Source organism: Martes martes, assembly GCF_963455335.1.
Source record: "Martes martes genome assembly, chromosome: 15".
In the NCBI taxonomy this organism is placed as follows: Eukaryota; Metazoa; Chordata; class Mammalia; order Carnivora; family Mustelidae; genus Martes; species Martes martes.
In genome coordinates, this window is record NC_137903.1 from 28,116,442 (window position 1) to 28,134,811 (window position 18,370).

The window sequence follows — 18,370 nt, forward strand, 5'->3', positions numbered from 1 at the left end:
AAAAAATTAGTGCAGTTCATAAGGAACTGCAGTGAAGAGTGAGGTACCCACCAAATCTTGAAAATAAGGTAAGGAGATAAACTGAACCCTCCACAGAACTGGAGATTGTCAGCAATGTGTATCTTTATGTGAAAAGAACAGTTCACACTAGTCATCTGATTATATATAAAGACCAAGAAGTCTTTTTTTGCAATGTGACTATAATTAAGAACATTTAAATCTAATTAATTGCACAAGCTGAAGAGAGAATGTGGGAGATGGGCAACAAGAGGAGCCAGAGAGCAAGAATTTGATATTTGCTCAGCACCCCAGACCTAGTGGGTATGAATATTTCAGTAACTAGAGACTGACATTCTCATGGGGCAAGGATATTTTTTTCTGTTCTCACCAGGACCCAAGTGAAATATTCCTTAGGTCTAGCTACCTCTCCTTGCTCTTAGTCCATTTCATTATGCAGTTTTCTGATTGTTATTTGGTTTCTGAATAGATTTTCCTTTAGGAAAGATTTCCCTGGCTTGTGCTCAAAACTATTCTTGTGCACTTGGTAGTTATACTAGTTTATGCATCTGTCTCTTGTGAACTGGGTTCTTTTGAATCAGGTCAATTACCAGGGATGGTGATAATATTAAGTTTGTGAGTTTACAAAACAGAGGGCCAGACTCTTGGCTGTGGTTACCCAGCTCACTCCATTCCAACAGTCCCTATCCAAAAGAACCTTACTGTCCTGAGAGGCCCTTCTCAGATGGCCAACAAGTATTCTTAGACTTCTCACTCTTTGCTTTCTTTTAACTGCAACAGATAATAGGGCGTAACAGGACATTTTTGGCTGGGTAGGACTTTGTACTTAGCCTTTGTTGGCTAGAGGAGGAAGATGTCACCCCTCCTTCAAAAATATCCATTTTCATCTGAGTGCAGAAACATCTTAGAAGAAAAGAACTAGCACTTTAATCTCCTCCTAGCGAGTCTGAAAGAAGTCTAAGGAACTGTCGTGGCCCTCACTGAAAGAATGGCCAAAGACAGGGAGGAATGATGGAAGAAAGAAGTGGGGGTCTTTGGGAGAAAAGTAACAATAAAGGTGAGGGGAGTTTGAACTGGTGATTCAAGACAGCAGGGTGTATTGGTGAAAGGTAGTGTTCTGGGCCATGTTGGAGACTGCTGCTGGAACCCCCGTGATCCAAGTCCTCTGCGTATTGCTTTGGGGGAAATAGCTCCACGTGTGAATTGAAAGAACTGTGACTCTGGGGCCTGTTTTGCTGTGAGAATTCCCTAGGAGGGGAAAGGACGGTGAGATCAAGGTGAGGAAGAAGGTGAAGAAAGGGAGATCATCCTCAGGGAACCACCTGGATGGATGAGCTCTATGAAGTAGCCAAGTCTGGCAATGGCACTGGTGTCTTCTTCCCCACTCTGAAGGGCTTATCCACCCCTGCCAACTCCCCCTCCCAGTTAGCTTTTATTCATCTTTCACTCTGGAAGGTGAATGGAAGGAATGGTGGTCATCTTCCACCATTCTTGGGGAAGGGGTCACTGATAAGGCCTAAGATTGGCGAGAGATGACCATTTGATAGATATCAAGGGTGCACAGGTAATGCTGAACCAAGAGAGAACAGAGAGGGAGTATAACCCAAGTCAATTATAAGACCCTTACTGGGTACTCAGGATTGTCCTTAGTTTTAGGATTAGGGTGGAAAGAGTACAAAAAATATTCATACGGTTGCTACCCTCAGGGTCCTCAACATGTGCTTGGGGAGAACAAATGCACCCTTGAGAAATAGTTGGGTCAACTTTATAAAATGGCCAAAATGTGTGACATAGAACATGGTAAGTGCTAGAGGCCCTGAGAGGAGAGAGGAAGACCTGGGGGCCTGAGTGTGCTCACAAAATGTAGGCATTAGAAGTAGAGGGAATGATAGCCAAAAGTGTGGGCAGGAAGGAACATGGTGTTGTCACTGGATAGGTTGCTGGTCTCACAGGAGGATAGAAAGACTAAAGCAGTGAGAGCAAAGCTATATCAAGTGATAAAGTTCTAGGGCAGAAGATGTGGAGAATGACCAACAAGCAAGATTGGAAGAATCAGCTGTGTCAGGAGGATCTCTCCTGTATCTACACATTTAAGCATGAAAAAATAACTTACTTCCAGTTCTCTTCTCAAGAATGTTTCTGGAAGCCAAATGAGCTTGGATGGGATGACCTTGGATGGGCTCAGTCAGTTAAGTCTCTGCCTTTGGCTCAGGTCGTGATCCCAGGGTTGTGCAGTTGAGGCCTGCATCGGACTCCTTGTTCAGCAGGCTCCTTGCTCAGTGGAGAGCCTTCTTCTCCCTCTGCCAGCCGCTTCCCCTGGTTGTGTGCTCTCTCTTTCTCTCTGACAAATAAAATCTTTTTAAAAAGAAGAAGAAGGAGGAGGAGGAGGAGGGGGAGGAGGAGGGGGAAGGGGAAGAGGAAGAAGAGGAAGAAGCCAATGGCCTTGGGAAGCTAGAGAGAGGGACTTCCTTCCCTGGAACAGATTTAATTACAGGATAGTAAAGGCAGAGATGTCTCCCTTCTCTCCTTGGACCAGATTGGTTTCCTTTCCAGGGTAATGAAGACATATTAGAGTTTTATCTCCTATATTAATATAGCTAAAGGAGTTCATTCTAGAAGGATACAGAGAGGTCATAGGGTAAGGAGGAGGCCTGAAATAGCTTCTGTGGGGAGTGAGCAAGAGAATAAACCACAAATGAGTAAAAGAAGCAAGAATGCATCTTTTTACACAGACCCAACCTATGGAGGAAGGGAAATGGCCATTTTCAGAATCTGCCCCTTCCAACCACTCAGTACCTTCAAGGGTCCCAGACCTACGTAGGTTGAGCTCCGTTGAGCCAGAGGCTGTGGGAGTCCTAAAGAGCTTTGTCTACCAAGAGGTCACAGGCACGTATGTGGCTCCAAACCCCCCAGTCCTGCCTGGTCCGGTCCCTGAAACTCTCACATTGGCATGGACAATTGAGGTCCTCACCAGAGCCGACCCTTGGTTCTGGGGAACCAGTTTGTACCTGGCACCTGTTTGGTGGGCAGAGAGGTTTTAGTCAGGGTGAGGGTGCGGGAGGCAATCTGTTGTGTCTCCCCTCTTGTTCTCCCCCTCGCTCTCCTTCCAGGGGGGACATTAGTCTGGCATGTGCTGTCTTGGAGCTCCCCTCTACCCATGTCCACTCATCTCAGGAGTGCTGGGCCAGGCCCGTGGCTTGCTTCCAGAGACAAAGTCTGCTGCTCTCAAGAAACTTCCAGTTTCCCCGCCCACCCCCACCCCCCCAAGAAGAGAACCAGTGTGATTCTATATGGACAAACAATATATTGAGGGCTGCCAGTGGGTCTGAAGCTGTGATGCACTTAGCACACATTATCCTATTTAATCTTATTTTCCGGCTCCTTATTTAACAATTCCATAACGCTGTGCAGCAGGTACTTTTTTTTCCCCTTCAGGTGGGTTCTTCTTCTTCTTCTTCTTCTTCTTCTTCTTCTTCTTCTTCTTCTTCTTCTTTTTTTTAAGATTTTTATTTACTCATTTGACAGACGGAGATCACAAGTAAGCAGAGCAGCAGGCAGAGGGAGAGGGGGAAGCAGGCTCCCCGCTGAGCAAAGAGCCCGATGTGGGGCTGGATCTCAAGACCCTGGGATCATGACCCGAGCCAAAGGCAGAGGCTTTAATCCACTGAACCACCCAGGCGCCCCTAAAGATTTTATTTATTTATTTGAGAGGAAGAGTGAGCATGAGCAGGAGAGCGGGAGGGAGAAGCAAACTCCCTGCTGAGCAGGGAGCCCGATGTGGGACTCGATCCTAGGACCCTGGGATCATGACCTGAGCCAAAGACAGACACTTAACCGACTGAGCCACCCAGGCGCCCCCAGGTGGGTACTTCTAATGCCCTCATTAATAATTCCACTTGGGGCCCATAAGGCTCAGAGAGGACAAATAACTTACTCAAGGTCACACATCTCAGATTTGAGCCCACATCATTTGACTCCAGAGCCTGTGGTCTTATCTGCTATCCTATCTTGCCACCCCAGCTTCCTAAAAATGCGCCTTTCCTGCTCATCCAGCCTAAGTGAGAGCCACCCCTAAGCGTCAGTTAAATCGGTTCCGGTTCCCTACGCCCACTGCCCTCGCCACCATGTATTTGGCTATGAGACCGGAGGTCTCTCTTTCTTCCTTTCTCTCCCTTTCATTCTAGCACAACAGTACTTGTTTTCCTCTGGGACCGGAGAATCCCCTGACACTCAAGATGTGTGTTTCAAGTGGAAGTGGATTCTGAACTTGGATAATAAATGCCCCTACAGAGTCGGGGGCCAGTGGTCCCTCATTGCAGAGGCTGGAGGAGACTGTACTCATGGGTTCTGTGTTCCTGAATCTTCCGGCCCCCACGGTGATGAGTTCCAAGGGAAGACTTTCAGAGTCTGTGAGCCCACAGTCTCTGGGGCCTTAGGGAGTGAAAAACGTTAGACTGAGTCATATCAGAAGAGCCAGCTACTTGGAATGATGAGACCCGAAGCAGAGAATACACAGGGGTTTGTGAGTAGAAACATTGGTCAGGAGGCTACAAGTCCTGTCTTGAAGTTTGGAAGCTGTGGATTTATTCTCGGAGTATGTTCCTTAAGCAGAGACCACTGGACCCAGAGAGAAGGCCATTGAGACCAGATGGTACAAAGGCTGCCCCTGGGCCTGGAGGAGTGGACATCACTGGTAAAAAGCCTAAGAAGGAAAAATCCTTGGAGGCCGGAGAGAGAGCTGCTTTTGGCGGACTGGGGGCTCGAGGTTGGTCATGGTGGCTCCAGAGCCAGGGATCCCTGGACATAATGCCTCTTCCAGAAATCTCCTTCGAGGCAAGAGCGAGAGTAGAGACTGAGTGACCCAAGGCGGGGCTGGAATAGGGGTGGGGTTGGGCTAGAGGCTTGTTGTCAGTGCGGGAAGCGTCCTTTCCACCCAACAGATGAAACTAAAGCCCACCTCAGGCTAGCTCAAGCCCTTCGTTATACCCTCAGGCTAGCTCAACCCCTTCGTTATACCCTCTGGGCTGCTCACCCTGACTGCTTCCTACAGAATTATTGTGTCTTCGGTCGGACTTTTCACAATTGCTTCCACCTGTCTTGTTTTACTTTGCCTTATAGTATAATTAGGTTTTGCCCCCCAACGTATACATTTTTAAAGAGAATAAGCAGGTTGTAGTTATTTTTGTATCTCTCACCCTATAGTGCCTGGTAGACACATAGTCAGCACTCCATAAATACATGCTTCCCTACTCACCGACAGAATGATGACTGCCTTTTAAAAATGACAACCCCCAGGATTCTCTAAGCCCGTCTTCCACCCTGCCTCTCAGGTCTACCTGCCTCACCTCTGCACTCCAGTCCCGCCCGTCAGTCCTGGCCCCGCCTCAGCCTTAACCTAAAGCTGGACGAGTAGACATTAAACGCAGGGCCAAGTTTTTGTCCCAGACGATCCCTGGACTCAGCAAATGCTGATCAGGTGACTGTCTCTCTCTGGCTTGGGATGGAAAGAGGCCAGGAAAGATCGAAGCATCTACCCCGATGGGTTACACCAGGGCTTCTAGAAGGGATTTGGTGGCAGGAGGCGGGGGGAGCAGGAGATTGAGTGTCTCTGTGACTTGTGCAGGCAGCATGATGGATGAGCAGTGGAAAGCCCTTTATGAAACATGCCAGGCCTGCTGCAATAGTATCCCTCCCAACAGCCCAGAATTATATTTCCCTGAAGACACACTCAATCGTGCTTTGGATTTACATGTGGATGGCAACCCGCAGGCTCCTGCTGGGCCCTCCCGAAGGAGGTCTGTCTACACATGCCCCTGCAGAGGAAGAAGCAGATGAGAGCGGAGGGAGGTTTGAACCCTCTTCCCAAAAGCCTTGGCGCTTCTTAGAAAAGAACAGTGCTTTAAGAGTTCTCTGACTTGTGTGGGTCATACTCCCCCGGCCACCCCGAACAGCCTACAAGTTTTCAGTTTGGGTACACAGTGAAGATTTATTTCCTCTCTCTCTCTCTCAAGTAGTGGCTAAGTCTCTGATGCTTGGCACACAGGTTCTCCTGGGCAGAGAGAATGGGTGAGCGGGTAGTTGGGGGTATCTGGAATCCCCTATCTTTCCTGTGGCTGGAAACAGCCGGGAGTCCCCCAGCACATTACCAAATACAGTAGAAAGGAGTCAGTGGACCACGCACGGATCACAACAACAACCAGCCGGGATGCAGACGTCAGATATGTGCTTGAGCCCGGCATGCCTGGGGCTGGCCTGTTCCTGACCCACCCCCCGCCCTCCATGGCCCCGTCTCTGCTTTTCTGGCTCTCCTGTGGCTCTGATCAGTTTCTGCCAGCCTCTGCATTTTTGTATCTTTTTCTCATTGCGTGGCCCCCTTGTCTTTAAAAGGCTAAATGCTCTGTACTAAATTTGGTCACACAGAGCTCCAAGATTCCCTGGAATGTCCTCAAGTTTCAAACGGCTCTGACAGCGAGGCGAGACCCGCCCCCTGCGTGGGGATTGGCTTCTCCTTTCAGGGCCGGGCAGTTGTCAAGTCTTATTGGCCCCCGGCGAGACCGGCCCGGGTCCACTAGCCCCGGGCTTCGGAGCGAGCTTGCAGTTAACGCTTGGGCACCTGTGGCACTGCGGGGCAGGGCGGAAAAGCCACGTCCTCAATCAGTTGGAGGTCTGCTCCCAAGCCCACTCTGCGCCATCCAGACCAGCTTGTGCCTCCCCCTCACGGCCCCCGGCCCCCAGGACCCCCCTACACCCCGCAAAAGCCACAGCCCACTTTGCCAAGATGTCCAAGGTAGCCAAGTATCGCCGGCAGGTGAGCGAAGACCCCGACATCGACAGCCTGCTGTCCACCCTGTCTCCCGAGGAGATGGAGGAGCTGGAGAAGGAGCTGGACGTGGTGGACCCCGACGGGAGCATCCCCGTGGGCCTGCGGCAGAAAAACCAGACCGAGAAGCAGTCCGTGGGCACGTACAACCGAGAAGCCATGCTCAACTTCTGTGAAAAGGAGACCAAGAAGCTTATTCAGAGGGAGCTGTCCATGGACGTAAGTGAGCAATATGCGGGAGGGAAGGGGGGAGGGCAGGGACGGCCGGGAGACCGGCACTCGTGACTAGGATGCTTCTCTCCTCGGAGGAAAAGGTCTCGTTGGCAAAAGATGGAACGCTTCAGAACGGATTACCATCTGCTGAGCGGGCAGCGTGAACCTCTTACCCCTAATTTCTGTTACAAAGCACAAGTTGGCTCCGTTGGGAGAACTCAGCATCCCGCTGTGGCAGATAGAGCTGCTGGTAGGGTGGGAGCTGGAGAACGTCCTTGAAGCGTTCATTGTCAAGTCGATTCCATCCTTGTCCCCCTGCACATTCATTCTACCCATTGTGGGGGAGAAGGCAGGGGATAGAATGATGCTTGCTGTCTCTTGGCAGTCACCCCAGAAAAGAAAGTCAGGCCTCCATGCAGAACTGCTTGTCTTGAAGCCCTCCGGCCCCACGGGCAACTCGTGGCACATGGATGATTTGCAGAAGCTCAGGGGCACGTGAGCTTCCCAAAGCAACAGTCAGGAGTCAGGGGTCAGGGGCCAGGGGTCTGTGAGGTGGGAAATGCAACTTCACCTGGGGGCTTCAGTTACCCTTGCAGGGAAGCTGGGGTTTGCACTTCCTAGAGGAACATCTTGGGGGAACATCCCTTCCTTTTAGTCGTAAGTCCTTTCACAAGCCTGCAAGTCCCCTTTGCCGGGGGATAAAGATAGTTCCCAGCAGGGTTGTGCCTTGAGGAGGGGACATTGGAAAGGCAAGGGCAAGGAGGGTCATTTTGGAAACATCTGCCGAGGTCTAGGATGGGCTTAAGCAAAACCTGTTTTTGTTTTCCCGGCTTGGCCCGGAGGAGTGCTTTATTTGCCATGTGTTTGTATGTGAGTTTTCTTGGGACAAATTAGACTAGCCTCCACCTGAGTGTGACTCATAGAGCCCCTCGTCCCCTATAGAGAGGGGTTAGTGGGGAAAACTGTCCTCTCTCTGTGAGCTGGTTCTTACTGGCCACGTCTCTTGTCCTAGTGGATTCTTGCATGAGAGAGTTCGGTCTCAGTTCTTGTCCTTTGTTTTACTTCTATGGAAACCAAGACCCAGGGGTTCACATGATATGTTCATTCTCCCAAAGGGAATGAGAAAGGCAACAGTATCTCCCGGAACTTCTGTGACATGTCTGGCTGGGTAGGAGTTTGTGCCGGACACTAGTCACAGAGCATGTTTGCGGACAGAGCCCTGGCTCCTTGAGTGTAGGCATGGGGGAGGGAGGGATGAGGGAAAATGAGATAGGGGAACTGGACCTCTCTCTCCGACCCTACCACCTTGGGCCCACGTTTAAGGCTTCACTAAGAAGCTAGGAGCGAGGGGAGTCAGAAGGCACAGAAATTCGTTACCCTGTGGACAAGGGGATTGTCTTTGATGCTGCCACTCAGATAATGATGAACAAATACTAGAACATTCATGGAAAGGATGAGAGGATATAGAGGATTCCCTGTGAGGGCCTGGTACTTCAAGACAGCTATCGGGACATGTAGGGAAAGCCAGGCAGCACACCCAAGGCTTTGGCCTCTCTGTAAATCCCCCACTTGGACCCCTGACTTCCACTCTAGAGCCCGACCCTCCTCTTCCCTCCCTCCTAGTCCCCAGACTCTGTGCCCAGTGGCTTCTGGTATATAGAAAGATACTCCTGAGGCTAAAGTCAAATGCAGAACATTCTTAATCCCAAAGCAGGATGCTTAGGCTATGGAGAGTGTGAGGGGCTCTAGGCTCCTGGAAATTACATTTGCAAAAGGCTTTTTTCCTTTTGCAAATGCAATTTGTTAAAAGCTTGGTGAACCTCACCTCCCCAGCCCCACCTCCCACGCCCCTGCCAGTGGTACCCTTGTTTCTGCAAACAGAGTCCGAGTCAAGGAATGGAGGGTGGTGTGTGTGTGTTTGTGTGTGTGTGTGTGTGTGTGTGTTTATCTTCAGTATGAGAAGATGGCCTCGGGGCCATTTTTCCCTTGGAGGGAGAGGCTGTCCCCATTCTTCCTCATCCAGTCCAAAGGCATGTGTTGCCAGAGTGGCTGAGCGAGTTCTGGGTGCATCACGAGCCATGAGCAGAAGTCATCTCTGTAAGTCGGGATGAATGGCAATGAACCCGACCAAGTAACTTCTTCAGCACCATTAGCAAGCTAGTAAGTGCGGGCTTAAGAACTTGGATTTAGGTGCCAGAAAAGCCTGGTTTGAGTACCAATCTCTCTTCCTAAGAGCATAACTAAGTAACTTACAAGTTATCCAGTCTGCCGCCCTCCCTTCAGCTACACAGTATCCAGCCTGCAGGATTGTTGTAAAAACCAAGAGGACAATAGTGGAAAGCACTTAGCACAGGGCTTGGCATATAATAAATGCATGATAAATGACAATTATGCAACTATTAATTCACTGATGTCTACCCCTGTCCAGCACCTCCCTTCCGTCAAAGCCAAGCCCGACTGCTCAGCTAGAGGCCAAAGTAAGCAATAAACAAGCAAGTCCTGGGGGGGTGCTCAGGCTGGGAGGCCTTGGGCAGCGCAGACACAGAGTGGCTCCGGACCGGGCTCCAGGCTGCTGGACTGGCTGTAGCTCTCCCTGCTAGTGGCCTTTGCTCCCGTAAGGAACTGACTGGAAGTTAGTCAAAACAGAGTAACTTGCCTTAACTTGCCTCTAGAAGTGCAGCAAAGTGAGCATTTACTTACTGAGAATCTTCAACAGGCGAAGCATCTTCACCTTTTCCTTTATTTAAGCCTCGCACTTCTTGGGAGATAGGTATGTTCATCCTCATGATACAGATTAGACAATTGAGGCTCAGAGAAGCTGGGTAACGGCCCTAAGTTCACACAGCAACAAGTACCCAGCTGTGCTTCCTTCTCTCTGCCTCACCCGGGTACAAAAATGGCAATCATGCCAGCCCCTGTCCTGAGGAATTTATCATCTAATTAGGATCACAAAACACACACATACAGAACCCCACAGTGGTGTGACAGGGCTTAGACTACCAATTTGTATGTTGTCATGGGGGCCCGGGGCTATCACACGGTCTTGTCTGGCTGAATACTTGTCCCTGCCCCCAGGACTGGGAACGTAAACAGTAAAACCAAGTGTGGCCTCGGGATTCAAAGCGTTAGAACCGAGTGTGGGTTAGGGAAGTAAATCCTGCCTAGATATTGGATGGCATTAGGAATTTTTGTTAATTCCTTTTAGGTGGGATAATGGTATTATGGATACACTTTTTATTTTTTATTTTTATTTTTATTTTTATTTTTAAAAGATTTATTATTTATTTGACAGATAGATCACAAGTAGGCAGAGAGGGAGGCAGAGAGAGAGGGGGAAGCAAGCCCCCCACTGAGCAGAGAGCCCGATGTGGGGCTCCATCCCAGGACCCTGGGATCATGACCTGAGCCGAAGGCAGAGGCTTAACCCACGGAGCCACCTAGGCGCCCCCATGGATACACTTTTTAAAGGATCTTTGCCTTTTAAAGACACAAATCCTGAAATATTTATAGGAAAAACTGATAGGATTAGGGCATTTGCTTTAAAGTAATGTGGGCAAGGGGAGAGGGTAGGTGTCCGGTGAACTGATGTTGTCCATCAGTTGATAACGTTGGATGCTGGGTGACGGGTCCACATGCCTGCCTGTTACACGGCTCTCTCTACTTTCATATGCTGGACATTTTCCGTAACAAAAGGTTGGTTTGTTTTTTTTAGACAGACACTGAGAGTGGAAGGCTGGCCCAGTTCGGGTCTTAAGTTTTGGTTTCTCCGGGGGAAGAAGAGCCCCAAGATTCATACGCTGGCTATACTGTTGGGCGGGTGTAGACTGTGGCTTCTTGGGTGGCGTCTCAGGCAGGCTTCTCCTTCAGTGGATAGAATACTCCAGGGCTGTCCTGGGTTGGTTTACCCCCTGCTTCATCAATACTCTTCTCTCCACCCCACCCCTGTGCCTCCTTCGGGTCTCAGGCACCACTTCCTCCAGGGAGTCTTCCCTGACTGCCAGTCAGGCAAATGCCGGCGTCATGTCTGATCTGAGCACTCCGGGCCACTCTGGACCAATACCAACGTGTTTTCTTATCTCTCTTCCTCACCGGCTTGTGTGATTCTGGTGGACAAGGGCTAACATTGGGCCCGGCATAGAGGTGGGCCCTCAACCTCTGTTTATTGAATGAATGTTAGGAGGGGGAGGTGGGGCTTGGCAGAGCTGACCCCTGGCTTGCCTTGCTCCCTTTAAAAGGGCAGACCTCTCAGCCTGTGCATTCTCCCCTCGTCCTTCTGGGGGGCTCTCCTTCTGTCCAGGTGGAAGACAAAACCCCTGGGCAGGTGTGTGGCCAAGAGCTCAGGGAAACCCGTGTGCTTGGCTCAGGTTTCAGGAACCTGATCCCAGCAGGTCAACTCATGTGTTCTTTTTCCTTCCCAAGTGGGAAAGAAAATCTCAAGCCTGCCTCCCCTGTCCTTCTCCCTGGCGTTACCAGGGAATGGGGATTAGCACCTGCACGCAGCCAGGAGCAGGGGCAGCTGAACTGGGGGGTGGAGGAAGCTCTTTCAGGTTCTTTCTTGAGAAGCTAACCAGAAGCACCCCACTAGCCAGTCACCCAGCCTTCCGACCTTCCCCGCGGGTCTCTGGCTCACATAGCCTAGCAGTTCCCCTCCCCTACCAGGCCCAGGTCATGGCCCAGCGTCCATGGCTTCTCTATAGGGATGGGGACGCCAGGAAGGCCCGAGGCCGGCAGCACAACCCTCAGATTGCCCTTTGCAGAGGGCTGAGCCCTATCAAGAGTGCCCTGGGCAGCACGGCTCAACGATTAAGGAGATTAACCCCGACTGGTACACACCCAAAATAGCCCTGGGGTGGAGAGGGCAGAAGAGGTGATGGGGGCCTGTGGACCTGGGGAGGCAACCGCAGGCACCCAGGGAGGGTTAGACAAGTTTAAATCTCTCTCCCTGGAGTCTGAAAGGTGCCTCTCTCCAGTTTGAAAAAGTAGTTACTCAATTTCTTAGACTGGGTGGTGGGATCCCCAGGTGTTTGTTCTCATTGTTGTTCCTACCCATATTTGATACAATTTCTTCTGCATGTGTAGACTCTCTGATTGATGGATTTTAAGCTGTAAAGCCCCAGCACCTGGTCCACGCCCCCTCCACTGCCCCCGCGCCCACCCCGCCCTACCCCTGTTGCTCACCTTTTCTCAGCAGGACAGCAGGGGGCAGGGAGAAGAGCTTGGGAGGATAGGACACGTGGCAGGAGGGAGGCAGGCCAGGCAGGACCGAGGAGGAGATGTAAACATGAAACATGAGCAGGGAGATGCAGATGCTCGGGGGAGAAGGATGAGCCCCACTGACCAAGGGCATCTGGTAGGCTAGGGGCTTTGGGTCCCCACATCGAGGCAGGAAGAGGCAGATGTGAGCAGACAACCAGAGTGGAGACAAAATCCTCAGGTAAACTGGCTACCCTCCCTCAGCCTCTCTTTCTCCCCCAAGAGACTCTGGAGTACCTGTAGGGGACCGTGTCAGCATACCAGAGCTGGCCCATGTCGCACAAAGCCTAGGTGAAGTGCACTGGGAGACCTATAGAAGACAGGGGTTAAGGGTGCTGTCCTTGGAGATCCAGTCCACCCGTGTGAAGTCTATACACACACACACACACACACACACACACACACACACTGCAGCCACTGCAACAAAGCACAATGACTGGGGGGCGGGGGAGGAGAAGTTGATATTCCTCTGTCTGCCAAGTTGGGTAAACAAGAATATCCTGGACCGTAATACATAGTCCTTTCCAGATCAGGCTGTGCTTTCTTGTTTATTGTATCTCTTTTGGCATGACCAGCAAGGAAAGAAGGGGTTTCAGAGCCTCATTTCCCCTAAAGGGCTCCCTTAGCCCGGGGCAGTGTAGGGAATAGAAAGTCGATGGGGGTTTGGAACCATACGGGACCAGGTGTGATTCTGCTTCCGCCCCACACCACCCCCCCGACCATCACACATGATCTGAGGAAGAGCCTCAACTTTCCTGAGTACCTTCTAGACTCAGAGGTGTTATTAATGCTATTTCATTAACATATAGCTGATGGAGGCCATTGCTTTACTGTCAAGAGGGAGGATGACATCAGTCTGGAAGGGTTATCATGAGGATTAAATTGGCTAAGGCACGGAAAGTGTCTGGCCGGTGAGCCTGTGAGTGACTTCTCCTCCCCTAAATTCCTCAGACTTTATACCCGTGTGTGCCAAATCAACCTTTGTTTTGTTAATCTTTCATGAGATTAAAAGACAATCTGTCAGCAGGAGGGAGGAAGCGAGAAAAGGGAGAAGTGGAGGCGGAGAGGCAAGGAGCTAGGTTAAGGAAAAAGGCAAGCTTACTTAGCGACTTCCTGCCTGGCCCCCTTTTCTCCATGTCTTTGAGCCTAATTTATTTTATGCCCCAGGCTCAAGGGCCTGCACTGGGTGGCTGGGTTGGAAACAGGGCAGACGCAGGGTAAATGGGCACTGGCGGGGAGGGCTGGGGACTAGTGAATTCTTGTCTGCAACTTCCTGGAGCTCAGAAAAGCGTAGGCTGTTTTGGAACAGTTTTGCTTCACTTGTCTCTGGGGTCTGCTGTTGAAACGACCAGCGGGCTTGGCAGGGTGCTGCTTAGGAGAGAATAAGGTGGGGGTGCTCCCACATACCTCTACCCCCTCACTTGCCTTCCCTCAAGGGAAGGACCCACGGGGTGACCACATCCTCAGCCCTGACTTCCAGATCAGGTCAGCAGCCTCCCTCCTCCCCACCGATGCAGGACTGTGGGGGACCCCCCTCCCCAGGTGGAACATCCTGGAGGCAGAACTTCCGTGAAGCCCTGGGTATAGAACGTATTGAGTTCATGCTGAGCTTAGCGTCTTCGGAGTCTGGCTAGACCTGGAAGCAGGTCCTCTCTGCTGGCGGCCGGCTGTGTGGCCCAAACAAATTACTTTACCTCTCTGAGCCTGAGTTTTCCCACCTTTAAAATGGAAACAACACCTAGTCCTAGGATAGTTGTGAGGTTTAAAGCAAAATAACAGGGGGGCACCTGGGTGGCTCAGTGGGTTAAATCCTTTGCCTTCGGCTCAGGTCATGATCCCAGGGTCCTGGGATCGAGCCCCATATCAGGCTCTCTGCTCAGCGGGAAACCTGCTTCCCCCTCTTTCTCTCTGCCTGCCTCTCTGCCTACTTGTGATCTCTGTCTGTCAAATAAATAAATAAAACCTTTAAAAAAATAATAAAGCAAAATAACATCCATAAAGCAGGCAGCAGAGTGCTGGGTTGGAAACTTGGTAGTGAGGGCTAAACCCTGAACTTGAGTTTCCTCTCCTGCCTTCACTGCTCTTCCCTCCACCCTTTCCAGGTCTCAGCATCGTTGTCCAAGGCAGGATTTAAGAATTCTGTTTTGTATCTACCAGGAGAGAGGACAACGCCACTAAATCATTAATTCTCCAACTATTTCGGAAGTTTCTGTTATATTAGGCGCTTCTGAAGGCTGGCGTAGAGTAGGGAGTCAGACAGACCAGGTCCCTGCTCTTGGGGCACTTCTGATGGGTGAGACAGAGAATACATGTTCTTCAATGTACAGATCCCATAGAACATATGCACATCCCATAGAACATATATATGGCACATACACGTAAAGGAGAAGAATGCACTTTCAGGAAAGGGTCTGTGATGATTTCCTATAAAGTGGTCAGGGAAGACACCGCCTAAGATGTGACTCAGGCTCAGAGCCTGGAAAGGACCCAAGGAGTCAGCCAACGGGAAGGTCTGGAGAAAGCTTTCCAAGTGCAGGGAACGGCACCTAGAAAGACTTGGGTAGGAGAGGAGGTTTAGTATGTCCAAGGAAAAGCCAGAGCAGTGTAACTGGACCAGGGCAAGCAAGCAGTGGGGGCTTGGAGGAGATAAAGCCCCAGAAGTCAGCAGGATTCACATAATGCAGGACCTTACAGCTCAGCAGAGGGATTTTTGGATTTTTATTCCAAGGGCAGTGAGATGTCATTGGAGGGTTTGGAGCAGGGGAGAGATGTGATCTGATCTAGGTTTTTAAAAGGATCTGTCACTCTGCCAGCTTTCAGATAGACGGTAGGAGGGCAAGCCTCGGGGAGAAGGGAGACGAGCTAGAAAGGTGTGCAGTAGCTCAGGCAAGAGGCCGAGGATGGCTGGAGGAGAAGTGGTCAAATTCAGGAAACACCTCAAAGGTAGCACAGACAGGACTGACTGACTCACTGGGCAAAGAGAGTAGCGGGGGTCCCAGGCTTGCCTGTGCTCTTGGCTAGATTTGATGCCATTTACTGTGGTAGGAAACAATGGAAGAGGAGTGGTTTGGGGAGATCAAGAACTCTGATCTGAATGAGTTAAGTTCGTGGTGCTTGGTAGACGTCGAAGAGCAAGCATTGGGTTGGCTGAACACGTACCAGTCTGGAGCTCAGTGGCACGGTGGGGCTAAAGTTTCCATCTGGGGGCCATTAGCGTCTAGATGACACTATAAACCACGAGCGTGGAAGAGGTCACATGGGGAGGACGTGTGGATGAAGAGCCGAGGGCCAAGGACCATGCCCTCCATTACCCCAACATTTAGGCCCTGGAAGTGGAGAAGGGGCCCATGAAGGAAGGAGACTGAGAGAAGGTGGGCCGGAGCTCAGAGCGGCTTCACAAAAGGAAGTGGACAGGGGGCTTCTAGGAGGAGTCTCGACTGTGTCCGTTCTTGCTGAGAGGTCTAATAACATGAGACCAGAGAATCGACTGTTGTAACTGGAAAGATGGAAGCCACTGAGACCTTGACAAGATTGGGGTCACTGCAGTGAAGCGTGGACTCGAGAGGGAAAATGGTCAGTGAGGACTAGAGATAAAGAATACAGATCAGTCTCTTCGATTTGTTCCCCTAGTTTTGTTCTAATGGGAAGTGAAGAAGTAGGGTGGCCGTGGGAAGTAAATGTGGAGTTAAAGGGGGATTTTTTTTTTCTTTTTAAGACAGAATACAAGAGCATGTTTATGTGCTAGAGGGGTTGTTCAGTAGAGCGGGGACCCTCGATTGTGCTGGAAAAGGCTGGAAAAGGGATGGAATGCCCTGGAGTGGAGGGGTTGGCCTTGGCAGCGGGCAGTTACCTTTTCTGTGGGGAGGGAAGGCAGCGGAGACCGGCAAGGAGGGAGGCAGGGTGCTAAGTGGTCAGGGAGCGATGAGGTTGGTCTGCTCTGTGGGGACGCAGGCAAGGTGCTGCTCTGGGAGGGACTCCCTGGCGGCTGGACACAGGCTGGACCGAAGCGGGGAGAAACTGATGAGGCCGTGACAGTAGTCAGAGGTTAAACGTCAGGTCACAAGAAAAATGCTCAGTGCTCCCTGGGTGGGGTAGAGAAAACACCAAAATGCTTCCAGATCTGACATCTGGCACATGACCAGTCAACAGACAGCAGCCAGCTCCAGAGCGGCCTGAAAATCCAGCAGATTTTCACCTCCAGTGCCTCCACCTTCTGTCCCCAAGGCCACCCGTGCCCAAGGAGAAGGAAGGAGCATACAGGTCCCTTCCGAGCACACAGCTGACAGCCCTGGGTTTGCAAGGCAAGCCAGGGGTGAGGGTGAGGGGTGGAGTGGGGGGGCGGTGGGGTCTGGGGCTCACTCCCGGCTTGACTGTCTCCTAGCTACGTGGCCTCAGATAAGCACTGAACGTTTCTAAGCTTTACTTTCTTTTCGTTGCATTCTTTAATGCCTTTTCTGTGTCTCATTTTGTATTTGACAATAGCGGATTTTTTCTAACACTTTGTTTTTATCGAAATATAAAACACATATAGAAAAGCATCCAAAACACAAATGTAGAGTGTCATGAAGCCACAAGGGCAATAAGAAGGAGAACATTGCTGGCCCTGTGGGACCCCCACCCACCCTTTGCTTTCTCTCTGGCTCTACCCCCTTCCTCCCTGCCATAGGAACCTCTATCCTGACTCCAATCTCATAGGTTAGTGTTGCCAGTTTTTAATTTTTTATATATATATACATATATATATGTATATATATAAAATTTACATTACATATATAACATACATACATATATATAATCATACAGTAGGTGTTCTTTTGTATTCTGCTTTTTTTTTTTTTAATTTAGTTACTTGACAGACAGAGAGAGAGAGCGAGCACAAGCTGGCAGAGTAGCAGGCAGAGGGAGAGGGAGAAGGAGGCTCCCCCCCAAGTAAGGAGCCAGACATGGGGCTCAATCCCAGGACCCCGGGATCATGACCTGAGTCAAAGGCAGTCGCTTAACCAACTGAGCCACCCAGGTGCCCCAGTATTCTGCTTTTTTAAAAAAATAACATTCTATTTATTTGGCAGAGAGAAAGTGAGAGAGCATGAGTGGGGGGAGTGGCAGGCAGAGGGAGAGGGTGGAAGCAGGCTCCCTGCTGAGCAGAGAGCCCCATGTGGGACTCGATCGCAGGACCCTGAGATCATGACCTGAGCTGAAGGCAGACGCTTAACCGACTGAGCCACCCAGGCTCCCCTGTATTCTGCTTCCTTTTTTTTTTTAGATTTTATTTATTTATTTGACACAGAGAGAGAGATCACAAGCAGGCAGAGAGGCAGGCTTCTGGGGAGGAGGAAGCAGGCTCCCTGCCGAGCAGAAAGCCCGATGCAAGCCTCGATCCCAGGACCCTGAGATCGTGACCCCAGCCAAAGACACATGCTCATCCCGCTGAGCCACCCACGCACCCGTATTCTGCTTCTTTCAAGGAGCTTTATGTTAGTGACATTGAACCGCGTTGTCTGCAGCCTTTTTCCCGCTCTCACTGCTGTAGAATATTTCCATGTGTGTTTCATCGTATGGACGTGCCATCATCTGTGTATTCATTTCACTGTTAATGGACATTTGTGTTGTTTTACGGTTTGGGGCTATTACAAACAATGCTCCTGTGAACATTTTGGTACATCTTTTGGGGGCACTTATGACTTCATTTGTGCTGGATCTATACCTAGGAGTAGAATTGCTGGGTCATAGAAAACGCCCAGTGAACTTTTCATCTCCTCCCCCGGAAATAACAATGATGCTACCTCGTCTGAAGAGTATGAAAGTTCGAAGGAGTGCACGACAGTGATTTGCAAACAGTAGGCATTTAATAAAGTGGGGGCCACCATCATCTTTTCTAACAGCGTCCATCTTTGAGAGCAACTGGATGGCTGTCGAGTCCTTCGGCCACGTCCTGCCTGCTGTCTTCTTGAACACTACTATTAAGATTTGCATTTCGGGGTCCCTGGGTGCCTCAGTGGGTGAAGCCTCTGCCTTCAGCTCAGGTCATGATCCCCAGGTCCTGGGATAGGGCCCCACACCTGCTCC

At 50.5% G+C, this 18,370-nt stretch overlaps 1 protein-coding gene across 1 annotated transcript in view; it reads left to right on the top strand.

Moving 5' to 3' along the window:
* The first annotated feature begins 6,590 nt into the window (after nt 1–6,590).
* LMOD1 (leiomodin 1) overlaps nt 6,591–18,370 on the top strand; it is a 41,211-nt gene continuing 29,431 nt past the window's right edge. The window contains exon 1 of the mRNA XM_080824799.1: nt 6,591–7,057. Within this exon, the coding sequence (XP_080680925.1) occupies nt 6,797–7,057 (261 nt within the window). The 5' untranslated portion in view covers nt 6,591–6,796. The remainder of the gene's footprint in view (nt 7,058–18,370) is intronic.